Below are 23,325 nucleotides of genomic sequence, written 5' to 3' on the forward strand. Positions count from 1 at the left end.
TCCTACCTGTCTAAATTTGCAACCTGGAGACTTGAGCAAGCTTTTTATCATCTGTCATCAACGCATCTTACCCTCAGGCCTCAGCCAACATGTTTCTAACCAACCTCCCCTCCGAATTGATCATTGTCATTGCCGACTTCCTCAGGCCCAAAGACCTCAATGCTCTGGTCAAAACCGCCAGCTCTTTTGCAAACCTCCTAGGCCTGCGTCTCCTAGACCGTGGCCTTGCTGACCCCAAGCTGGAGATACTCCTGTGGGCTGCTGCCAAAGGAGACGAGAAAATAATCAGCAAGATACTCACACGCGCACAGCACAAACGAGTCAATATCCCTCCCCAAGTCAAAGACAGCATGCTCATGACCGCCGTGTTGCATAACCGGGTTGGCCACCTCGAATACCTCATTCGGACAGTTGGCGCCAACCTCTCTGCCATGGTATCTCATAAATATTCGCTATTGCCAAGGGCAGCATTACATGAGGCCGCAGAACAAGGAAACAAAGCCGCTACACAAAAGCTGCTCGAGCTAGGGGCGGTCGTGAACGCGATTGACGCGGGGGGCCTATCCTCGCTGCATTACGCGGTTTGGAAGCCTGAACGCGAAGACGCCTCCGAGGGTGAGGCCTGGGATACGGACGAAGAATTAGAGTACGGTGTGAACTCGATAGCCATTCTACGATTGCTTTTGGGGCACGGCGCCCTGACCGAAGTGGTCGAGCCCGATCGACAGCAGACTCCCTTGCTCTGGGCTAGTATTGATGGAGACACCGAGGCCATAAGCCTGCTTTTGGATCATGGAGCGAATATAGCCGCAAGTGATGACGAGGGCTGCACAGCTTTACACTTTGCAGCGGAGTCTGGAAAGCACGAGACCGTCCAGCTGCTTGTCGATAAGGGGGCTGATGCATTTGCCTTTGATTACAGCGCCTATACCCCCCTTGACGTGGCAGCGTCCGCGTCGGTGCGGAAGATACTGAGACAAGCGGGTGCTCTGACGGGTGCTGAACTGGGACGCGAGCTGGAAAGACTTTGAAGTGATCCCGATACCAACGATGTGTTACAGCGTCCACATACATGTAATAGCTTAGAGAATGCTAGTTGCTTATTTCAGCTGCAGATGAAGTCACCATGGACCAAAGTAGTAAACCTAAATATCTCAGGATACTGGTGGCAGCCATACGCCTTTAGGGCTAACCGCGTCTGCCCGCAACGCGGCTTATAATTCTCTGAGAAACGTGAAGATATATGCAAGTAATACCAACCAAATCTAACTATGAGATCAGATGTGTAAACAGGTCTGACATCTGATACGCCCACAAAAAGTCACCAGAGCCCTATGATCCCAATTGCCTTAACCCAGACCATAAATAAAGACTCTCTAACTCCAAATTATATACAACCGGATATAAATGATCGTGTTATGCAAGCGCTGCGGGAATCAATCCCACATGGACCGTGACGGCAAAAAAAAGAAGATCAGGCATACCGTGGTGTTGACTGGTAAGGTCCGGGGTAAGGTCCGGGGTAGGGAGGTGGCGGCTCAGCCCGGAAACCTTGGTATCCTCCATTGGGCGCAGCCCATTGTCCCATTTGAGGTGGCGGTGGTGGCACAGAGCCTGGCCAAGGCCGCATGGGTGGCCGTTTGACGACCGTTCGTGGCCGGCGACAGCGGTTGATCAGACACCAGAGAATTGAGAGGACAAGCAAGCCGCCAACACCGCATGCGACGCCAATGACGAGATTCTTGTGTTCCTCGATCCAGGACCCGATGTTGGAGCCGCCGCAGCGCCCGTTGTGGCAGTAACCCCCGCTACCGCAGGGGGTGCCATCGAGGAAGTTCTGGTTTATACTGTAGCATGTACCCAGGGACGGTGATGTACAGATCAATTCGCATGACGAATCGAATTGCGGGCATGCATATGTGTTATTGTCGTGGATCAAACTTCCCATGACGGTCCGGCATTGATAGTCACGGCTGGTGCATTGGCCACTGGCGCAGGTCAGGCCAGAGATATTACCACATTTATCTCCGTCCTTCTTGAACGAATCCGCGGGGCAGGTGCTTGAATTACCAGTGCAGGTCTCTTGCAGATCACATTCCCCGCGACTAGCTCGGCAGACGGTCCCGGCGGCGGAGAATTTACACTGCGAGCAGCAGCTGTCGTTGGCATCGTCGCACACGGCTCCATTCTTGAACTTGCAGGTTTTGGCGTCGCAGCAGGTGTTGTTGCCGCAGCCCGACTCACCGCCACAGTCACAGTCTTCGCCGGCTTCAACAATACCGTTGCCGCATTGGCTGCCGGTGTAGGTGACAACGTTGCGATTATCAGACAGACAGCTGGACTTGACACTGTTGCGACCTATCGCAGAGCAAATGTTTCCAATTGTGCAGGGTGAGAATGCGGTGATATCTGTTCCAGTACTCGGGTTCATGATGTACTTTCCATTGGCATCACATGTCCCCGTGCTGTACGGACAGCATTGAGAGGACGCCTCCAAGTTCTGCGCGCAGGTCATACTGTCGCAGTCATGCACCGCTCCGAAGGTGTGACCCGACTCATGTGCAAAGACCTGCCATCCACCACCCGAGACGCGGACGACAACGTTGGCCCCGGACACCGAGTTGCTGCCATCACTGGTAACTTCTGCATTGCAAAGTTGTCCAAGCCATGCCAAACCCACCTCGGTGCCGGTAGGGCAATTGCTCATAAGGGTCCAATAGGCATTGCCATCGTTCTGTTGTCCACGCCACTGGGAGAAAAGGTTGAGCCGCTGAGTTATGTTGCTTTGATCACATGGCATGTTCCATTGCGTCGAAGCTGGTGCAGTCTGCGGACATGTCTTGTCGGTTATGGTGAGATTCCGCAGGCCGATGGAAACATTGAACGACTTCTCATAGACGTCCGAGGCACTGTTGACCACGTTGACGATCCATTGCTTGGCAGCGTCGTCGTTGTCGAACGAAGCCCTGAATGAACAATCTGCCGCGATGCCGACCAAGGCTACTTGTTTTGTCTTGGGACACCCGGATGTGCTACCGATGGTTTGGGCCAGGTTAACACCACCCGCATTTCCTGAAACACCACCAATATCCGACTGCCGTTTGGTGAGGCCAAACAACGAGTTGAGAGACATGGAACCATAGCTGCTCATACCCGAGTCCATGGCTTGAAACTCAGAGCGGAAGATCGGATGCTGCGGGTCACTGTTGAAGCCGAGCTTGTCGGCCTGGCAGGACGACGAGCTGATCAAAGAACGCTTCAACTCATTGCGGACCTGTCGCATCATATCGGAATCACGGTACACAACCATATATTCATCCTTTCGGTCGGGAATGCCGGCATCTTCGACGCGCTTCTTCTGCAGGTAAGTTGACTTGAGTTCAACGTGGTGGTTGTCATTGTCGACACTGAAAACGCCTTCGAACAGGGGTTCGGAACCGTCCCGTTGGACATATATCCGTGCCCATCCCACAGGCCTCCACAGACCATTGTCTCTCCTCAGCAGAGATCGCCCTTTGAAAACCTTGTGCTCATGTCGTTGKATGGGCTCCTCGCGTTGAATGTTTCCTTCCGCGTCAAGGTACTGCACGTATGCATCATCGGCTAGGATGTCATGATTGGGTTCTAATTCTAATCTTATTGTTTGGTGTTTATCGGGAAGTTCGAATGTGACGTCGAAATCTGTAAGGTGGTCGACCTCATGAGAGGGCGTGTTGATTACCGCATGTTCAAGTATCGAGACATGTTGAATGGCACTAGGTTCTTGCGATCGGGCTGCACGACATTGGATGATAAGTTAGCTATCTTTGATGAAGACTCGTCGAAGAAGTAATGCGAACTAACCTCCAACCTGAACAGATAAGAGAGAAAGTGCACTCGCAACAAATGGCAGAGCACTTCTAAAAAACCTCATCTCCGTCGACAACTGGACGGAACCCCTACACTCCAATCAAGCAGGCTGTGGAACGTAACCTTCTCCGTATATCCTTTCAATCTCTTAAGGGGTTCGAATGAATGATACTGGCATCAGGCAACAATATAAAAGAATGACCGAGGAAATAAGATGAAACAATGTCTTAGGACTTGGTCCGATCAGCCGAGAACGTCAACACAGAGATATGCACCCTGCAAGAATCTTTCGTTGTCTATGAAAAAGGAAAAAGCGATCGATTCAGTATCGAGGGAAAGACGACTGATTGATGCTCACACTCTGAGACACTTAATTCACCCTTAGATAGAACAATGGCTGACGAGAAGCCTCCACCAGGATAAGACTAATAGGGATGACGGTCGCTGGGCGCCAGGCAGATCCGTTTTACTGGGGCGCAGCGGCTTGGCGGTACCGAAGTTGATGAACGAATGCCGGAGAAGCGAATGACTGAATTATGCAGAGAGATGAATTGGGGCCTGATCGTATACACGGTAGGAGGATGAGACGAAATGGTTGACGGTCAGGAGGAGAGGTTATGGAGAAGCGCGGTAAAGGTGGAGCGAAGATTCCTGATGCACTCGACTCTCACACAAAGGGTCTTCAGGGTCTTGTAAGAAACTGTTGAGAGGATTTATGCCATTGCCATCGATAGTGATCATGGAGGGATAATTAAGAGGCTTATTAATCGTCATCTGAGTACATTTCTGTAAGAATAATCCGGAATACATCGCTAGTCCTATTGATGGAGCATTAAGATGGCGAATGGCCGTTGTGCATTCCGTCGTCCAAGACAACCCTCCACCATAACAAGCGCCGAAGGATCTTGGCGGCTGATGCCCTGTGGGCCATTTTTAATTCGAACATACGTATGCCTGTCTTACCAGATTGAGTTAGAACGGAAGATTCTAGGAAGCACTGCTATTGCGAAGCATGTCTCCCCTCTGAGGGACTTGTATGGTTTGCGCTGGATAAAGTGGTGATAGGGTTATCAGACTTAATAGTGATACAAAGCAAAATAGAAAATGGATAAGTATCAAGGCTACAGTTGTGATCATAAGAAGCTTCGATCACACGTTCGAAACTTAAGAAACGTGGTAGCTCATGGACAACCATAGCCACATCCTCGAACCCAAGGTTCTCAATCATCCGGTGCGGTGTGGTAAGTCTCATGAGCAAGCATGGCAAAATGTGGTATCAACATCCCGCAAATTGTACAGGCGACACACGGCGTATCGACATCTTCGTCGCTCTCCTCCCAGGTATCGTTGGCTCTGGTGGAATCAACCGTCTTCGAATCCCTGTCTGCCTGAGCAATGCCACTGAAGGTAATCTTCTCCAGCTCTGGCGTAGGATCATCCTGCTGCGTCGCTTCCTGTTTACGGAACATCTTTCCAATATCTCGACCGCTGCTGTTCTTCTTGTCACCAGCACTCTCTATCATATTAGTCACGGCAATATTCAGAACACGGAGGTTCCAACCCGAGTTTTCAGGGTGAAGCTTGCGGAACATGGACATCGCCAAGTCCTGCACAAGTCGTTCTGCCAAAGCATCCACGTTCTCATCGAGATTGAAGATGTAGGATGGAAGAGGCGCGGAACGAGATATCCTGTTGAGACCATGGCGTTCTGACTGATCGGAGCCTAGAGATAGGCGAGGAGAGGTCGAGAGACGAAGAGTCTTCGGGCGAGCCACCCATCGGAGCTGTCGTTTTGCATTAAGGCCATCAGCTGCAGCGGATTCGCCGACTGGAGAATCGATATCAGGGTCCGTCTCAGTCAGGTCAACCCGCATGCGCCGGATCAAGCTGACTGTCAGAGCAACCAGCTCTTTCCTGACTTCTTTGAAGGTGTCTAAGCGACCGTATGAGTCTTCGATGCTGATCTGCGTCGGTAGATCTCGAGCTTGTAGAACTTCAGTGTTATCCACCCCGTGTATCAGGCCCCATATCCGCGCCCCAATGTCCCTGGGAGATCCTGGGCCGCCTAGAATCTTTTCTAGTAACAGAGGGCCCATGCTAGGGAAGAGACGGACGTCCCCAACCGTGACGACGTGGTCATCTGACTGTGGTCTTGCATCGCTAGCCCGGTCAACCTCTGTTCCGGCCCCAGTTACAGCCGTAGTGAGGTATGACTTGATTCTGTGCGCGGCTTTGTAGCCTATGCCAGGGATTTTCCTGATCTCATGAGCATCAAGGAAGTGAAGCACGTTGCTTTTCGCCCCATGCTCCGCCACAGTATAAGGCGGCAGGAGAGTTGTCTGACTGTCGGGCTTATGCGTATTTCCGACTACCTTTGAGAGAAGCTTTGATGTTGAAATGCCCACAGTGGCAGTGTAGCCCTTCTGGTGCTCAAGTTGGTTTCGAAGATAAGCTGCCAAATGGGATGCAACCAACAGTCTAATGCGAAGCCACTCCGAGTCGGCGTCTGTTACAACGTCGGGAACAGCTGGATAGGTGTGTCCTTGAAAGCCTGTTGCATCGTACGTGAAACCCACTGTGGGATCTTGACGGTCAAGGTGAAAGAACGAGTTTTTGAGGTCATTACGATTCAGCATCTCGACATTGTAGGTAATCATCTCAGACACATCGAGGAACACCTATGCTTGATCATTAGTATCGGGCCAAATCCTGAAAGCACAGATGGAGTATACACTTACCTCATCGAAGCCCAATTTCTCAACTCGGTTTCCCCAGACAAAGTCCCGAAGAAAGAGATAGAGCTCCTTGGAGGCATTGCGAAATCTGGTGAGGTCTTCACCCAGAACAATGACAACTTCCGGACAGATCTGCTTCGCTTCTTTGATCAGTTGCAGTTTTTGCAGTCCTCGTCGTCGAGCTTCGTAGTTACAAGTCACCACGATCTGCTTTTGTTGCACTGCCAGAGGCAGGGATTTGAGCACTGGCTGTTCCGCCTCAAACACTGAAGCATAGAAGCAATCATAATCCTGTATTTTCAGGGGCTATTAGCGATCATTACCATAATCTAACCAGTCATTCTCCACGCTTTTCTGCTCATAGTTACGAAGGGCACTAACAAAGTGAATGACGATTCGACCGTCATCCCTACGAGGCGCAGCCATCTAGACTGGTCAAAATTTGGAGTCGTAAGGATCTGTCTTCGTTCGATACGTGACTATGCCCCATCCACTTGACGCCGAGGTAATGGTATTGTGCGGCATTGGTTCTGTTGGTGGACTATCTAACAGTGGGCATCATCGAGGTTGCAGAGAAAAGTCGGTGGCAAGAGCCCCCATTAATTAGTTGACATATTAAGCAACAACTTCAGCTGAGTCCGTGTTGATGAAAATGAGTCAACGAGAGTGACCACGTTGTCTGACTCGAGAATAGAGCTGTTGAGCGGCGAAGATGAAGTTATTCCAACCCCGAATTCCGCTGAAGATGATGATTGGACGGAAGCGGAGGCTGGGATCGTGGCACGGGAAACTGAGTGGCTGAATGGTGGAGATGTTCACTCACCCACGCACCTACTCCATGTTGCCTTGAATCATCTTGAATGATCTGAATGGACTACTCTGTACGGAGTACGTAAAGTTATTTGGGACTTGAAGCTGGAAACCCACTTCAGACTGCGTATTATGCTGGCCCTTATGTTAGGCATACTCTCGAGCACTCGGATGATCCTCGGGATGAGAAGAAGGGAAGGGATATGCCATCAAGCCAAAATAAAGTCACTTGCAAGCAATTTCGGAGACCTCCAAGCCTTTACAGCCACTCTGAATGTATGAGTACACTGACGCGCTGTATTAATCAGTGCATTCTAGCTTCTTTGAGCGATAAACAGGTATGAAATTTCTTCTTCACCATCGGGTTATGTTTGATTCAGTCGGTAGATTGGAAGACTTGCAACATACATGAGACAAGCAGTGGAAACACAAAGCCCCATGCTGGACAAATCCCATGACTGAGATATCTCAGAGGGTGAACAACTCGAAACATTGTTCTCTGTTTAGACTGTGTTGAGCTGGCACTGTTTCTAGATAGTCCAAAAGGTCCAAATTGAGGGACTAGGGAACCATGGTTAAAATAAGTCCAGACTCCGGACGCATCAAATGTTACATTACCTTACAACTCTTAGTTACCGTTTTGTGACTAGTATGTATTAAAACGGAGTACATACTAGGTAGAAGCCTTCCCCACCGCCTCGTGTCGGCTTGATCTTTTTATAGTACCTAATCCGTACCTGGATATGGCACTGGAAGTATTCAGGTACCTACAACCTAAGCTATCATGTCTTGTCTATAAACGGGGTTTAGGTTGCAATATTCTGTGGACAATGTGCCGATTCCATCAGTGACTGTATCGGATTGTCTGATTTTGATATTATTCTGACCGAAGTCAAGTCTGGTGGTGAATCAGTTGGACTTAACGATCGGATCGACAGTAGACATACGTATTAGCACGACAGAAATAGACCGGCTGCTCCAGGATGGCGTCCAATAGTCCCTGCACCCTCTGAATAACACGCCAACTACGGAGTATGAATGTGACAGACGCTTTTTCCTTCTCTTCAGGTCAGTTAAAGCTCTTCTGGAGTATTTTCACTCAACGTGTCTCTCTTCTTCTTCTTTTTCTTCATATTCACATCCATACCTTTATTCCTACCGACTTTGACCGCAGAAAGACTGCTCAAAGTCATTATCGTTGAATTTGCCTCCGCAGTTGCATTTCTAAAATAGGAAACCCTCCAAGCGCCCTTCTTCATCGTTGTATTTCTATTCTTGTTTTTTTCAAAAATTTTCCCATCTCTTAGTAGATATCTTAATATCTCCATAATTCCCACTTAGCTCCAACGTCTCCATCGATTATCTGACGGTTTTATTGTTTGGAATCGATCTGGCCAACTGTGGGCTTTACTTATAGTCTACTCCCCTCCATCGCCTCTTCGTGCGGGGCGCAGTCCGTCGTCTGTCTCCTCTTCTCTACATTGATTTTATCCTTATTTCCTCGGGCTCTCCTCTCGATCATCTTGCGCCATTTCCTAGACCTCCCTCTCTCCGTCTCTTCGCCATGCTCGCAGCCCCCATGCCCCCGTTACCGTCTCATCTTCACCCTCCTTCCGATGTTGATCGAACGAACGCACACACAATCTCACAGACCTCGTGTCAAACAGGCATCGCTTCCACAAATATGTCGTGCGGCATATCATCAAACACAGCAGGCGACGGGCGGTCGACCATCCCACAGAGACCGAAACTCACGCTTCAGACCAAATCACTACCAATGACGTTCGGCAGTTCAACAACAGGGCTGTCTCCCTCGTTAGCAGCCGGTGCCACAGCGTCTCCCACTGTGCGCAACACTTTTAGAAACGCCTATGATGTCTCCTCCTGTCCGCCTTCTGCTACCGTGTCACCCTCCAAATCTTCCATATCAAGATTCGGCAAACCCTCGTCACCATATCCCTCTAGTGCTAATGGGAATCCATATCAACAACCTCTTGGGGTGAAGAGTATTCTTCGAAACTCGCCATTAGAACCTACTGCTAGACGGCGATCGATATCCGTGGCCCCGAACGGGCCTAATGGAGGATCGAGCTCGCGCAGGATGTTCTTCCCCGCCGAGAAACGGGTGAGCTATCGGTATCCACTTGAGGAGGAGATCACGACCGTGCACTATACCGCGCGCCATTCCGACCTCGCTGACCAGGTGGAACATTACCCTTCTGGAGAGGCTGGCTCTGGCGAGGACTCGGATGCCAATTCTAGCTTTACTTCGTCCGACATAAGCACATCCGACGAGGACGAATATCGCGCCACATCACAGTCTCAACGCGAAAGGAAGAAGAGGAAACCTTTAGCTGCGGAAAGACAGATTCGAGCAGTGGCACTATTGGATGGGCTAGAGACCGATCCGTATGGTTCCTCAACTCCCCAGACACCGCGCCAGCATCGCGTCAAGCGCCGTTGCGAATGGAGATGGACCTTGGGACCATTGGAAAAGCGGAACGAGCTTATCCAAATACCTCAAACACCCGACGATGCATCTTCTAAGATTCTTGGGGCAAATGCCACACCTGCATCGGATGTGAATACTCCCGATGACAAGGACACCGAGAGCTTGGCCACGAGCGACTCGGAGGATAGTCGGTCTTCCAGCGCTTCTCAGAGGCTCTCCACCCCAACCTCATCTGTCGCATCTCCGGAGGACAAGGTCGAGGGCTCGAACACAAATCAAGCCCTTGAGACTGGGCAGCCAGATACCGATAGATCTCAAGATTCCTGAACTATACCACCTCGCATTGATGATTTATTTGGTTACGATTTACGTCATATAGACACGCATACTCCTCATATCGAGCCTATTCAGCGCCTTACATTCTTATATTTTTTCTGGAGTTCTTTGCTCTCAGGCATTCCATGTATCACCTCAAAGCATTCGTCGCTCCGTTGTCTGAGACCACCGGGACCCCTGGTCGATGGCTTGACAACCTCCACTCCATGATGCATTTTTGTTTTAATTCACCGTATATACACACTTACTGTCATATTCTAATATCGTCGTGATTGCTGGCAATCTAACTATTCTCTTCACGTCTTCCAACTGTCCCTTTCTCTGCGTCATGAACCCCACCCTCGCCAAATACGAGACTCTTCCCGAGCACGAGGATAGGCGATCACCAACATGAAGATTAATATAGTAACAACTAAACCTGTAACTGGTAACAAGTGGCAAACCATGGAGAGTCTGAAACCCCGCAGTGAAAAATGCAGTCCTGCGTCACTTCGAGGTATTTTCGGGCAATCACATCAACAAACTATTGGAACCTGTCCCAGGATTGCCTAGTAGGCAATAGCCTTCCCAATAATCATTTAATTAAGGCCAGTACGGAGTGTTGGCAGAGGCTATTCGACTGATCTGATTGCTTGCCGCTGTGATAAGTGATAAGCCTGCAGATACCCTTGCTTAGACCCTTATTACCGTAATTATCACTTGGAGTGGATTGTGGACTAATTACTTCTGCATATTCGTATACAACTAGGAACTAGAACTAAATAGAGTATTCATAGAGCAAGTATAATACGGTATCCCCGAATCAATTGAAAACCAATCATGTACCATGTACCCCGTACAGACATTTTTCGTTTAAGACGATGATAGACGCAGTCAAAAGAAGAAGGATTAAACAGACTACTTTCCCGTCTCAGTCTCGACGTCCGGCTCTCGTCCGGTCAGATGGCCGGTGAACTTGTACTTCACTTTGCGCAGTGCATACTTGGCTTCATCCCGCGCGAACACCGCGTTGCGCGCCGGCTTCCACTGCATCAGACCGCGCTGCTGGCGCTGCTCGCTGCGCTTGGCTGCCCGCTTCGACGGGGCGTTGCTTGAGCTGGCTTCGCTGGGCCTCGGCGATGTGGTGTCCGCGGTAGTTTGAGATTCGGGAAGTCGTCGCTGCTGCTGCTGCTGCTCCTGCTGCTGCTGCTGCTCCTGCTGTTCTGGTCGGGTGTCCTCGTCTGATGACGACTCCGATGAGAACTCCTCAATATCGCTGGGGTGCGCGGCCCCGGTGACCTCGACATCCTTGGGCGGTGGGTTTACTGGGTCTTGCGGGGGCTGGTCGCGACCTGGCTCCGCGATCTTGCGGCCCTTGGAGTCGATATAAGCGGACGGGTCGTCGCCAAACGCACCGCTCCAGTCGTTTCCGTGCTTGTCGATCCAGCGCTTGCGCTCTCTGGGGTGGCTTTGTTTCAAGACGTCGCGGCCGGCTCTGAGGGATTGCTCGTGAAGTTTCTCGACGTCCTCGGGAATCTCGGCGGTGACTCTGTGAGGCCGCACGCCTTCGGCCATGCAGGCTTCCCATGTTTCATAGGTTTCGCGGGAATTGTTGTCTACCACGTATTGCTCGTGGGAGTCATCGATACCGGGGGTGAAGAGACCCCGAAGCTGCAGACGACCGATTTGTTGGAGGTCTTCCAGGCCAGGTACTTCCTTCGCTTTCCAGTTTTCCTCGGTGATGTAGTTCTGGGTGAGTCGTCTTCCATTCTTTGTCGACCAAATAGGTAGGTCGATTTCGGTCTCCTCGTTATCCACGAGGTGTTGCAGCCACAGGATTGCGTAACCCGCAGCTCCGTGTTTGCCCTGCGTGTGCACCTCGAATACGACCGGGGACCGATAGCGATGCTTCACTGGAAGTCGAATGCTCCGACGGAAGTCTTCATTAGTCAGGTCGTAGTATGAGTTGTTCCCCTCGATATGGCACTGGCCACGTGGGATCTTTCCACTGCTTCCACCGGTGCGCAGTTTGATCTTAGCCCGATGGTTGAAACCCTGCAGCGTAAGCTTGTCCGACACAAAGTGGAACGTTCCTACATCCCACCCGAGCATGTTGGGGGGGAGCTTCGTTTCGACGTGCCGGAACAGTACCGAGATACGAATCCGCCCGAAGCCAATACCGCCATCGAGAGGATACCATCTGGTGACTTGTGAGGAGTTTTGGAAGAGGTCGCTAAGTTTCAGTTGCACCACGCCCAGGATTGGGTCGTGCTCCCGATATCGCTGGTCCCTGACGGTCACGTTGACCATTGCTGAACGCCAGTCGCGGACGAATCGCTCAGTACCAGCATTAAATATAGGCTTGGAGCTGAGTGCTTTGGCTCGAGTCCGGTATATCTATGCGAGACGTTAGTTATTATTATTCGGTAGAAGCGCCAGAAAGCACTCACCAGCTCATCATTGAGTATAATCTTGCAATAGCTGGTGGGCAATTCTTTGCTTTCCTCTTCAGTGCTTTCGCCGTAACTCTTTGCCGGCTCGTACTCCCTTCCCTTTCGAGAACCACTAGTACCTGTAATATTGGCAAGTTGCAGGTGCACGATTTGATGAACCACAACGCTCAGAATACCGCTAGGCCACAACGGATCGGGTGGCGTATGCGTGATCGCATCTTCTTCTTCAGTAATGATAGTGCCCTTCTCGTCCTGGAACTCGGGGATGTTTTGGAGATTCTCCGGAAGGTCTTTCCTCTTGCCATCCGTTCTCAGCTCCGGCCTCAACTTCGGCTTTCCAAAGAACCCAACTTCCCAATGCAGCTCACCGGGCATCTCGGTACCCTCGTTCAGACCCTGAAGCTTGGAGACGTGGGGATACATGCGGCCTGGGTGCGCCAGCATCTCCCGGATGGGCAGTTCCACTTTGCCGACAATGTCATCGGCCGTGTTACGATCCGAGTCCCACAGCTCAACGCTGAGGTTCTCATCCACCTTGATTAGTTCCGGAGTGACAAGCAAAGCTGCAGTCTCTTCCCAGATCGGATTCAGATCATCTGTAATCACTCGCGTGCAGTACATAGGTTTGCCGTATTTGGAGAAGGAAAGATTGATATAAGGATCACTTCCGCCACCACGGCTGCCACGCTTATCCTGCTTGCTCAGTCCAACGGCACGGTGGATCCGAACCCACATCACACCGATAGCCTGGGTTTCCTTGATGATATCGTCACCCTTGAGGATCATACCCAGGTCCATGGTCATTGATTTGGGTGCTGCGAAAAGGCTGCAGGCAGTGCCTATGGCATAGTTGACGAAGTTGGAGAGCAGCGGTAGATTTAGGATATTGATACCATGTCTCACCATCGGCATGCACCCGGCTCTAATATGCGGAATGCCAACAAGACTGTACGTAACCTGCTTCATAAAGGGAGCTTCTGGCATCATCTGCAGTCTCAAGCGTACAGTTCCAACCATCTCAATCAATTCCACAAACACCGGGAAAGGCACTCCGAATAGACCTTGGATTCCCAGGAAGAATATAACCTGCATATGCATGTTACGTGCTTTGGAGGAAGCAGTTTGCCCACTCGGCTTTGCATGGTATGCAAAAGAAGCTTCAAGATTGTAGTAGCTGCCACCCTCTTCAGTAGCTGCTGCCTCCTGAGGATCCTTGTTTTTCTTGTCCTCCTCGCGGATATTGTCTTTCAGTTGCTGCACGTGCTCGTCTGGAAGAGCCCGCATGCTCAGAATTCGTATAGGGTTGTTTCCTTGGTCAATTTCAGCGATGCGGACGTTCTCCACAACACTTGGCGCAGAAGCTTGCATGATGTCCTCGATAGTATCGGCTATGGGGGCCAACATATCGGGGTTCAGCAGGCCCCAGACGACGCCGAGGAAAGAATTTATCCATTCGACAGACTCCGGCAACAAGTTGGCGGTAGCCTGGTTGGCTTGGCTTAGTCAATGTTCCTTAGACACGTACAKGATGGAGAACCTTACTGTTTGCCCTCGTAGCTGCTCACTGCTCCATTCCATTTCACGACCACTCCGGATGACCTCTTTCATCCACAACCAGATCCCAGTTGTAGTGCAGCATGCCAAGGGTATGAGGCCCCATAGCGAACCACCAAAAACACGACCGAGGAAGAGTATACTAAGAAAAAGACCCAAGCAGACTCCGGTCGCGCGCTTTTCCAACTGATCGAACATAGGCTTGTAGGAAATCGTCGGTGTAGGGTGAAACAGAATGTTTGTTTTCTCGCCGTGGATCGGCACATCGGATGTGGTGCCGTCAGCGATGGGATCAGGTGGTGCGGTCACATCCTGGTTCTCTTTGTATTCCGACAGATTCTGGTGCGTATCGGTTTTGATTTCCTGCATCGCAGACGTCAGACACAATCCGGCATAACTATCCCCCAAGGACTTACTGTTGGCTTTCCCAGGTTGGCATTGGGGACCACTAACTAGAAGACAATTTAGCAGAAGTTCCCTTTTGCGTCGCAGGAAGCGGATCAAATTACCTTGGGATCTTTCACGGTGTCCATTGAGTGTTCGTTCTGGTCCTCTACCTCCATGTCTTTGCCGGTAACCGGGTCTCTCACCTTCCGAGTCTTACCCTTGGCCTTCTTGCGCGGTTGATGAGGACTAGCACCACCTTCGCCCTGTCGTTCTCTGGCAGTCTGGGCTTCGCCATATTCCTTCCGTTCCTGTTCTTCACTCTTGAGACGCTCCATAAACTTAGAGATGGTTGGAACGGGGTAGGTCCCGCTCCAATGTTCTCCAACTTGATGTTGCTCTGGGGAAGTAGACCCCATGCTATTGGGATTCGGCGCCATTTCGAATGCCAGTCAAGACTTGATCGAACTGGGGAAGTGAAGAAAGAACCTTATGAGCTGTAGTATAAATAGCAAAAGGAAGCTCTCATCCCATTCAAATTGGATTCGATGTGTTCTGGATAAGGAGTATATAAAGAAGAATAAAGTTGACACGGGAGAGTCGCGTGAGATCCTCAATGGCAGTTTCTGCCAGTGATAGCATGGACATCGGACAAGAAGACAAGAATTGACTGGACAAGGCATCTCGAAGAGTGAAATAGTCCTGTAGAGAGTGGTACAACGAAAGTTGACCTTCCGCTCGTAGACCTACGTCATTGTGGAGGGAGGGAACCAAAACAGCTGCCAATTGTCAGCCAATTGTCTGGACGCCTCCAAGGCTGATCCGTAAAACAAGAGGTCATTGTCCTATGATCTACGGAGCTCCCTGACATCTTGCCTTAAGAGTGCCCAGAGCTCCAGCTGGCGAGTCAGCGTGTAGATGTAGACTGTGGAGTAATGCGGTGACCTGCTGTGGACTTGGAATCTGGCTGTACCTAGGTCACTGATGCGGTGATGTCACCCATACTCATCAGTGATATCTGTGCATTGACACACATTGGAACATGCCCTTACTATTTGTCCTTAGAATGTCATGAGCTTGTGATCTGTTGTAAAATCTGCAATTCTACTTGAATTGTATGCCAGTCTTTGCTAATCTATTAATGGGGGGATGTGATATATATATCTAGTTTGGTCACCACCCGCAGCAAGAGTATACTAATGTAATACTTAGAATTTAACCTGAATGTGCAATATATACCTCTAACAGCATAGGTATAAATTCGTAATTCATGTACTTATCTTGTTTACTTATACGCGTGGAGTTTAATGGTCTGACGTTCATGGCCTGTCACTGAAGATATGGCCTTTGCAGGGCCACTGAGAAATCAACATTGCAACCCTGCGAATAAAGCAAAACCAATATATATTTCATAATATAACAATGCCAGTTCTATACTTAAGATGTGTTGATTGCAGAGGTTATGGGCATTAAGGTACAGTGCAATTCCGCACTTGTCCATATGTAGGTCTCAAGAGATGCTAAACTGCGCCACAGCGGCGGATAATTGACAACCTTGTTGTGTCAAGTGCCAAATGTCAATCCACACCCTCACAAAATAGGTGGGCAGCTTTTCCTAACCTAACCACCCACCAAGCTCCTGCCTTTTTGAAGTTGCAGTTGGGAACCCAGAGCTCCTTATTCTGCAAATCAAAAATACCTCCCTTGTCGCGGTAGATCGCTCGAAACATCCGCCACGCCTCAGCATCCGGCACATCTTCAACAGCCATCGCCGAAATTCACAGCCTGAATATGTCATCTACAGAAGAGTCGCCGGCTCAACGAGCAGCCAGGCTGCGTCGTGAGCGCCGTGAGGCCAAAATCCGAGAAGGTGGTGCAGCACGCTTGGACAAGATTACAAGCTTGAGCGGACGGACACCGCAAAGTGGTACGAATATTTATGCCTTGCTTTCTCGTCAGCGTTCCTTACTGATTCATATTGCAACTGCCAGCTCGCGAAGAATCGTTCTCCGCCCCGTCACTCTCGCCTTCACCCTCACCCCAGCCTCCTGCACCTGTCTCCGTCCCCGAAACAGGGGCACCCCGTCAAACACACCCAGCGCCCATCCGACCAACAGCTAGCGTCGAGGACCAGGGCCCAGAAGACCTCCAAGCACAACAGGAGTATATCCGGGCCCTCCTGCGCCAAAACGCGCCGCCTGCAGCACAGGAAGGCCCCGATGAAGACCCCACGATGAAACTGCTTAACTCCCTCATGGCGGGTGGGATGCCAGGACTGGACCAAGGCCCAGGCGGCGGCGGCGAGGCCGGACCTGGAGTCTCGCAAGCAGAACTAGCATCCGCCCTTGGCATCCCGCCATTCGTTTCAAGCATGCTCGGCGCAGCGACACGACCCAAGACGGACGAGGAGAAGCGGGAGATCTGGACGTGGAAGGTGCTTCATGTACTCTTCTCCGTTGTCATGGGGGTCTACTTCCTCGTGATCATCAGCACGTCTGTCGCGACCTACGGAAGCCAGCCGCCGCCTCCTGCGACAGCCCGGAACCCATTTGTTCTCTTCACGACGGGGGAGATGGTGCTGAGCGGGGCCAGGATAATGCTAAGGAGTAGGGGCGGGGGGCTGGCTGGGCCTGGGATGTGGATTCAGTTGTTCAGGGATGTTATCCAGGACGGCAGTATAGTGCTATTCTTGCTTGGAATGAGCGCTTGGTGGCATCGAGATTGGCTGGCTTCTTAGATAGGCATGGCATGATTGAGTCGAGGAGTTCGGTCCTATTTGACTAGTGGGTTTGAATTATTCCGCAGCTTACGAATGCATGGAAACAGGCTCAAGCGTTTCCCTTGTGCATGATGATTTAATTACGAATTTTATTGAGCTATTGAGCTCGGGGCAGTCTGTCAAGAATAAACCTTTCCTATCTATGACTTACTGCATAAGCGTGCTTCGCATTCAATGTCCTGTGATTGCCAGCGACACTGGTACCTGTCCGTGGAGCGGTGGGCTGCAGTAGTAATAATTCCGCCTGAACTTACTTTGTCTTGATAACAATGTACGAGTATTTCTGCAAGCTCAATTGCTAGGCACCCAATTCTATTATAATTAGTAGCGTCTACGGAGTAGCCGTTGATCGATTCCTTCTCTGCCAACTGACCGGCAAAGGACAAAGCATGTCTGATGCGGCTGGCAGGTGTCTCGAGCAGTTCGCGATCACTACTAGTCAACTAGATTCCCAGAGGTTAAGATCAACAAAGATAGCGTCAGGTTACCTTGCGTTGGGTGAGCGGAATAATTGCATTATTGAGGCGCGCCAGGTATTTACATTTGTCTTTGGCGGCCGAGTTGTGGACATACGAATGGACTKGGCAACCTGGACTAAAGTAAAGACGACCGGGAACCAGGGACGAGAAAATAATACGCCTGATTGCTCATAGGAGCAGTGAAAAATTTTTTTCCCCTGAGCCAGTGACAATTTGACCAAGTGTTGATTTGACGCCGGCGCACCTGCTAAAGCAATCGCGGTAGATTGCTGTCAAGGATTAGGTGGGGGAAAACTGTTGCGAGTACGTATTCCTATTGTACGGCTATGTAGAGTAGTACTCACTTTCGTACCATGCTTTAAGTCTTTCGGACCGTGCCTGAACTGCGCCAGAGCGTTAATGTAAGGTACCTGCTTTGAGAAAATGGAAGCAGTCGGCTCTCTGATCGAAAGGATGTCAAGGTTGCGTATCATGGGATACGTGTCATTGGTCCCATGTCTGAGGGACGTAACATCGCCAGGATGCCAGACCCATACACTGACAGACAAGTCAGGGGAAGGAGGGTGCATTAGAGGCTCTCTAAGAATGCAACGTGGGCGAGCTAAAGCATCAGACGAGGGCCCGTCAGGTACTAGACATGCCGGAAGGAGGCTAACGCAACCGAGTTGTCTCGAAATCAAAATGGTGTCCACCACAAGAGACGGTTGACCTCCCAAGACTATTTGAGGACTGAGGTGAACAGGATGAAAGGAAAAGAAGCAGATATATCCATGCCGAACCACAAACTACCTACGGAGTATATACCGTTACCTCGGCCCTAAGCAGTACATGACATTGTGTACGCTTTGACTGATGCCCGAGCTTCCGTGCGACCGTATTCAATCGAGCCGAATAGAAGATCTATTTCATCAGTGGAGTCGTAGCCGAGATAATGATATTCATGGTCCTCACTCTTTCACTGCAGTTTGCAAAGAAGTCCAAATGATCAACCTTGGACCCAAGGAGTCTAGGAGGGGCATTCAACTTTCCCGCCATCCATGCTTAATCATTTCGAAATGCCCGGTTCAAGCCGCCAAGAAGACCATGACAAGCACCAATCCGTCAGTCTGGGTAAGGAAAACTCATTTTCATCATATAGGCGTAGAGTTACAGAGGTCTAGAGTTGATCAATTCGGTAAGTACAGCCAGTCATGCTGCAAGAGAAGTAGGTAGACTCCTAGCGTTACCTAATAAACAGGTACAGACCATCTCTACCTGAACAGTAACATCCACTGGCCCCGCCTGCTCGTTGATTCTCCTAGCTGCATGGCCTAAATGGCCTTGTCTGTTAGGTACTCAGGGATAAACCTGAGGCATCAGATCTCATTCTTGAATAGAAGAGAACGTTGCCACCGATAGAAATAGTCTAGAGTATTAGAAGAAATATCTAGACGGAAATATTTTTCTATCTGATATACTCTGTATGTCTAATTGCCAATGTGGATTGACACGACCGAAATCACAAATTCCTTTTTTTTTTTTAAAAGTAGTAGTAAACTCTATGGCTCTCCCCGCATGCTTACGGCGTTACAACCCGAGTGGTAATAATAATGATGACAATTACGAGATTCGACTTAGTGAGCTTAGTACTAAGGGTAAGGTTAGTTCCATTAGGAATCCAGTCCGTAGATCACCAGTACGAAGTAGATATTAGGTATCTACCCCCTCCAAGTTATTTAGTTCCATTGGTCGTGGATTTGACCTGCCTCTTTGGCCATCAAATAATCAAATAGCAGGTATGTTCAAGGATTCGCAAACATAATAATGGCACCTGTTCACTGGACTCAGCAACATGGTGATAGACAAGCATATCCGTATGATAACAATTTTGGCGGGGTAGCTACCTCCTGTATCCCAAGGTAAGTAGGCATGTAGGGACCGCCAAGCGACATGAACCAATAACCAACACTTACAGGAGTTCTCCAGCGATTCTTATTGTGCAATACTTGTAGTGGCTGTTTTCGTCTTGGATTACTCAGAAACCATCCCACCCTCCAAATTCCTTCCCCGGAGCAACGGAACGATCACCTGTCAAGCCCCGCATGGCCGAGCCCAATTTCTGGATGCGTCCCGGGCCAGTGCGTGTCGAAACCTGGAGACCTGGGAGACTGAGAGTAAGCTTCTCGTTGTTAGCTAGCTTTTGAGTAGACGAGTTATTGTAGTTACAATCAGCGTTAGCTGAGGGGGACAAGAATGGATTAGAATATGTCCTTGCTATTATGGAGAGAAGCTATGGAGAGAAGCTATATGGACCTATTCCTTCACATCGATCGTCTGTTATGCTGTCACTACGGTCGTCCGGAAGGAGATGTGTTCTCCCCAAGTTCCAAACTCCCAAGGCCGTAGAAGTCGTATGGATCCTTGGGTGAATCCGACCTATTATCTTATACTCGGTAGAGCGATCAAATGCATCTAATCCTTAGACAGTAGTAACAAACACTAAGGATAACCATTCGTCGTCTCCACCGACCACCGGACACCCGGGGAGCGGGACCTCAACATTATCCTCTTTTAGCGTCTTTCACCAAACAGTAGTACTGAACGGCTAATAGATATAACGGCCTGGCCTTCCCGTCTTCTCCTCAGTGCTTTTATTTTCTATTATTTCTGTCGTCTCCCTTCTACTCCTCATCCTAATCTCTCCCCTCTTACATTTACCCTCGTGTCGAAGGTGGTCCATATCGTACTCTCGAGTAGAGTGATACGTTACGACCTTACTGCTACCCCCCTCCCTACCTTAGCTCTCTCTCTCTTTACGGTAGGTACCTAGCATGGGCTCAGCTTTACCCCACCACAAGCAAGCAGCCCCTCGGCCGCACTACTCCTGTCTAACTGCTTTTGCAATTGCTTAGCTTAATTTCCTTTGTTTTAACTCACGTGCATTTGCAATGCTTCCAGTGCTCACAAAAGCTGACCCCCGCATCTTTAGCAGCATTTCTCAACCAACTCAGCTTTCTTCACTTCTTTTCTCCTGAATTCTTCAAATTTCGATCTGTTGAAGCTCAACATTTTTCTTGAGAGCTCGCCAACATGTCTGACGGCGACGTTAATCCCCCAAAGGCGGCCGTGGTGAGCAAATTTCCCTCGGATTCTTCTCGGGAGTTTTTCGGCCTGTGGGCTAATAACATTTGTTTAGGTGCTCGAGGCCCACGAAGTCGACACTTTTCACGTCCCCAAGGCATTCTATGAGAAGCACCCTTCAAAGACTCATCTGAAAGATTTGGACGAGTACAAGAAACTATACGACGAGTCTGTCCGTAGCCCTGACACCTTCTGGGCCCGCATGGCCCGTGAGCTGCTCACTTTCGAGCAAGACTTCCAAACCACCCACGTCGGCTCCCTCGAGAATGGTGACAATGCCTGGTTCGTCGAAGGTCGCTTGAATGCCTCATTCAACTGTGTGGATCGCCATGCTATCAAGAACCCTAACAAGGTCGCGATCATCTACGAGGCCGACGAGCCTAATGAGGGCCGTATCATTACCTACGGCGAGCTCCTCCGCGAAGTCTCCCGCGTTGCCTGGGTCCTGAAACAACACGGTGTCAAGAAGGGTGACACTGTCGCTATCTACCTTCCCATGATTCCTGAAGCCGTTGTGGCCTTCCTCGCCTGTGCCCGTATCGGTGCCGTTCACTCCGTTGTCTTCGCTGGTTTCTCCTCGGACTCCCTTCGTGATCGTGTTCTCGATGCCGGATCCAAGGTCGTTATCACCACAGATGAGGGTAAGCGTGGTGGCAAGGTGATTGGCACCAAGCGCATTGTCGATGAGGCCCTCAAGCAGTGCCCTGATGTTACCAGTGTGCTGGTCTACAAGCGTACGGGTGCTGAGGTTCCCTGGACCAAAGGCCGTGACATTTGGTGGCACGAGGAGGTGGAGAAGTACCCCTCCTATCTCGCTCCTGAGTCAATGAACTCCGAGGACCCTCTTTTCCTCCTCTACACCTCCGGTTCCACCGGTAAGCCCAAGGGTGTCATGCACACTACTGCCGGCTACCTCCTTGGTGCCGCGATGACCGGCAAGTACGTCTTTGACATCCATGACGATGATCGCTTCTTCTGCGGCGGTGACGTTGGCTGGATTACCGGACACACCTACGTCGTCTATGCGCCTCTTCTTCTTGGTTGCTCTACTGTCGTTTTCGAAAGTACTCCCGCCTACCCCAACTTCTCCCGCTACTGGGATGTCATCGAGAAGCACAAGGTCACTCAGTTCTATGTCGCCCCCACAGCTCTGCGTCTGCTGAAGCGTGCTGGTGATGAGCACATCCACCACAAGATGGAGCAGCTACGTATCCTGGGCTCCGTCGGTGAACCAATTGCCGCTGAGGTCTGGAAGTGGTACTTCGAGAAGGTTGGGAAGGAGGAAGCTCACATCTGCGACGTAAGAACTTCCAGAAACCCCTTTCTAAACTCCCTACTCTGTGACTAATGCTTGAGACAGACATACTGGCAAACMGAGACCGGCTCACACGTCATCACTCCCCTCGGCGGAATTACTCCCACCAAGCCAGGCAGTGCATCCTTGCCCTTCTTCGGTATCGAGCCCGCTATCATCGACCCCGTTTCCGGCGAGGAGATCTCTGGTAATGATGTGGAGGGTGTTCTTGCTTTCAAGCAGCCCTGGCCCAGCATGGCCCGGACCGTGTGGGGTGCCCACAAGCGCTATATGGACACTTACCTGAACGTCTACAAGGGCTACTACGTAAGATACTTTATTCCTACGATTTCTGCAAGGACATTTGGCTGACTGTATTGTTCTAGTTCACTGGAGATGGCGCTGGCCGTGACCACGACGGATACTACTGGATTCGCGGTCGTGTCGACGACGTGGTCAACGTCTCTGGACACCGTTTGTCTACTGCTGAGATTGAGGCCGCTCTTATTGAACACCGTAAGTAGCCTTGCAGAATCCAATGCGACTGTCGCGAGCTAATTGTCGCTACAGACCAGGTTGCCGAAGCTGCTGTCGTCGGTATTACCGATGAGCTCACTGGCCAAGCTGTCAACGCCTTCGTTTCTCTCAAGCAGGGCAACGAAACCACCGAGCAAGTTCGCAAGGACCTTGTGATGCAGGTTCGGAAGTCAATCGGACCATTTGCCGCACCCAAGGCGGTTTACGTCGTAGAAGACCTCCCCAAGACTCGCAGTGGCAAGATTATGCGCCGTATCCTACGGAAGATTCTGAGCGGTGAAGAAGATAGCTTGGGTGATACCTCGACCGTGAGTTGCTCGAACCTATATTTGACTACTATCTGGTGCTGACTGAGTCCTAGTTGTCGGATCCTTCGGTGGTCGACAAGATCATTGAGACTGTTCATGCCGCCCGAGCCAACTAGATTTGAATGATGACACGACTATCGATGACAGAAGAGCCATGAACCAAAGAAGCGTTTGGAAAACAAAATGAATCAAAGGAAGGGAACTTTCTCGCACGTTGAGCTGATGTTCCGACCCAGGATTGTCGGGAAGCAGAGCC

At 50.4% G+C, this 23,325-nt stretch overlaps 7 protein-coding genes across 7 annotated transcripts; 4 read left to right on the forward strand and 3 right to left on the reverse strand.

Moving 5' to 3' along the window:
• Positions 1–89: 89 nt before the first annotated feature.
• Asppvi_000450 (uncharacterized protein) lies at positions 90–1,031 on the forward strand (the record flags this gene model as incomplete). Its single annotated transcript, XM_043296759.1, has 1 exon — positions 90–1,031. One exon carries the CDS (start codon positions 90–92, stop codon positions 1,029–1,031), a length of 942 nt encoding a protein of 313 aa, XP_043152694.1.
• A 443-nt stretch (positions 1,032–1,474) lies between these two features.
• On the reverse strand, positions 1,475–3,913 carry admB (ADAM family of metalloprotease ADM-B; the record flags this gene model as incomplete). Its single annotated transcript, XM_043296760.1, has 2 exons — positions 1,475–3,774; positions 3,844–3,913. The coding sequence occupies 2 exons, from the start codon at positions 3,911–3,913 to the stop codon at positions 1,475–1,477; spliced, it is 2,370 nt and encodes a 789-aa protein (XP_043152695.1).
• Positions 3,914–5,069: 1,156 nt separating this feature from the next.
• On the reverse strand, positions 5,070–7,010 carry Asppvi_000452 (putative DNA polymerase iota; the record flags this gene model as incomplete). The annotated part of the gene is made up of 3 exons (XM_043296761.1): positions 5,070–6,527; positions 6,588–6,875; positions 6,966–7,010. The coding sequence occupies 3 exons, from the start codon at positions 7,008–7,010 to the stop codon at positions 5,070–5,072; spliced, it is 1,791 nt and encodes a 596-aa protein (XP_043152696.1).
• Positions 7,011–8,958: 1,948 nt separating this feature from the next.
• Asppvi_000453 (uncharacterized protein) lies at positions 8,959–10,173 on the forward strand (the record flags this gene model as incomplete). Its single annotated transcript, XM_043296762.1, has 1 exon — positions 8,959–10,173. The coding sequence occupies one exon, from the start codon at positions 8,959–8,961 to the stop codon at positions 10,171–10,173; it is 1,215 nt and encodes a 404-aa protein (XP_043152697.1).
• Positions 10,174–11,079: 906 nt separating this feature from the next.
• Asppvi_000454 (C2 domain protein) lies at positions 11,080–14,992 on the reverse strand (the record flags this gene model as incomplete). The annotated part of the gene is made up of 5 exons (XM_043296763.1): positions 11,080–12,558; positions 12,612–14,099; positions 14,157–14,531; positions 14,585–14,620; positions 14,678–14,992. The coding sequence occupies 5 exons, from the start codon at positions 14,990–14,992 to the stop codon at positions 11,080–11,082; spliced, it is 3,693 nt and encodes a 1,230-aa protein (XP_043152698.1).
• A 1,351-nt stretch (positions 14,993–16,343) lies between these two features.
• Asppvi_000455 (uncharacterized protein) lies at positions 16,344–17,289 on the forward strand (the record flags this gene model as incomplete). Its single annotated transcript, XM_043296764.1, has 2 exons — positions 16,344–16,479; positions 16,544–17,289. 2 exons carry the CDS (start codon positions 16,344–16,346, stop codon positions 17,287–17,289), a joined length of 882 nt encoding a protein of 293 aa, XP_043152699.1.
• Positions 17,290–20,879: 3,590 nt separating this feature from the next.
• Positions 20,880–23,185, forward strand: Asppvi_000456 (acetate--CoA ligase; the record flags this gene model as incomplete). Its single annotated transcript, XM_043296765.1, has 6 exons — positions 20,880–20,918; positions 20,986–22,230; positions 22,291–22,551; positions 22,611–22,740; positions 22,795–23,069; positions 23,123–23,185. 6 exons carry the CDS (start codon positions 20,880–20,882, stop codon positions 23,183–23,185), a joined length of 2,013 nt encoding a protein of 670 aa, XP_043152700.1.
• Between the last annotated feature and the right edge of the window lie 140 nt (positions 23,186–23,325).

Source organism: Aspergillus pseudoviridinutans, assembly GCF_018340605.1.
Source record: "Aspergillus pseudoviridinutans IFM 55266 DNA, scaffold_1, whole genome shotgun sequence".
Classification (NCBI taxonomy): domain Eukaryota; kingdom Fungi; phylum Ascomycota; class Eurotiomycetes; order Eurotiales; family Aspergillaceae; genus Aspergillus; species Aspergillus pseudoviridinutans.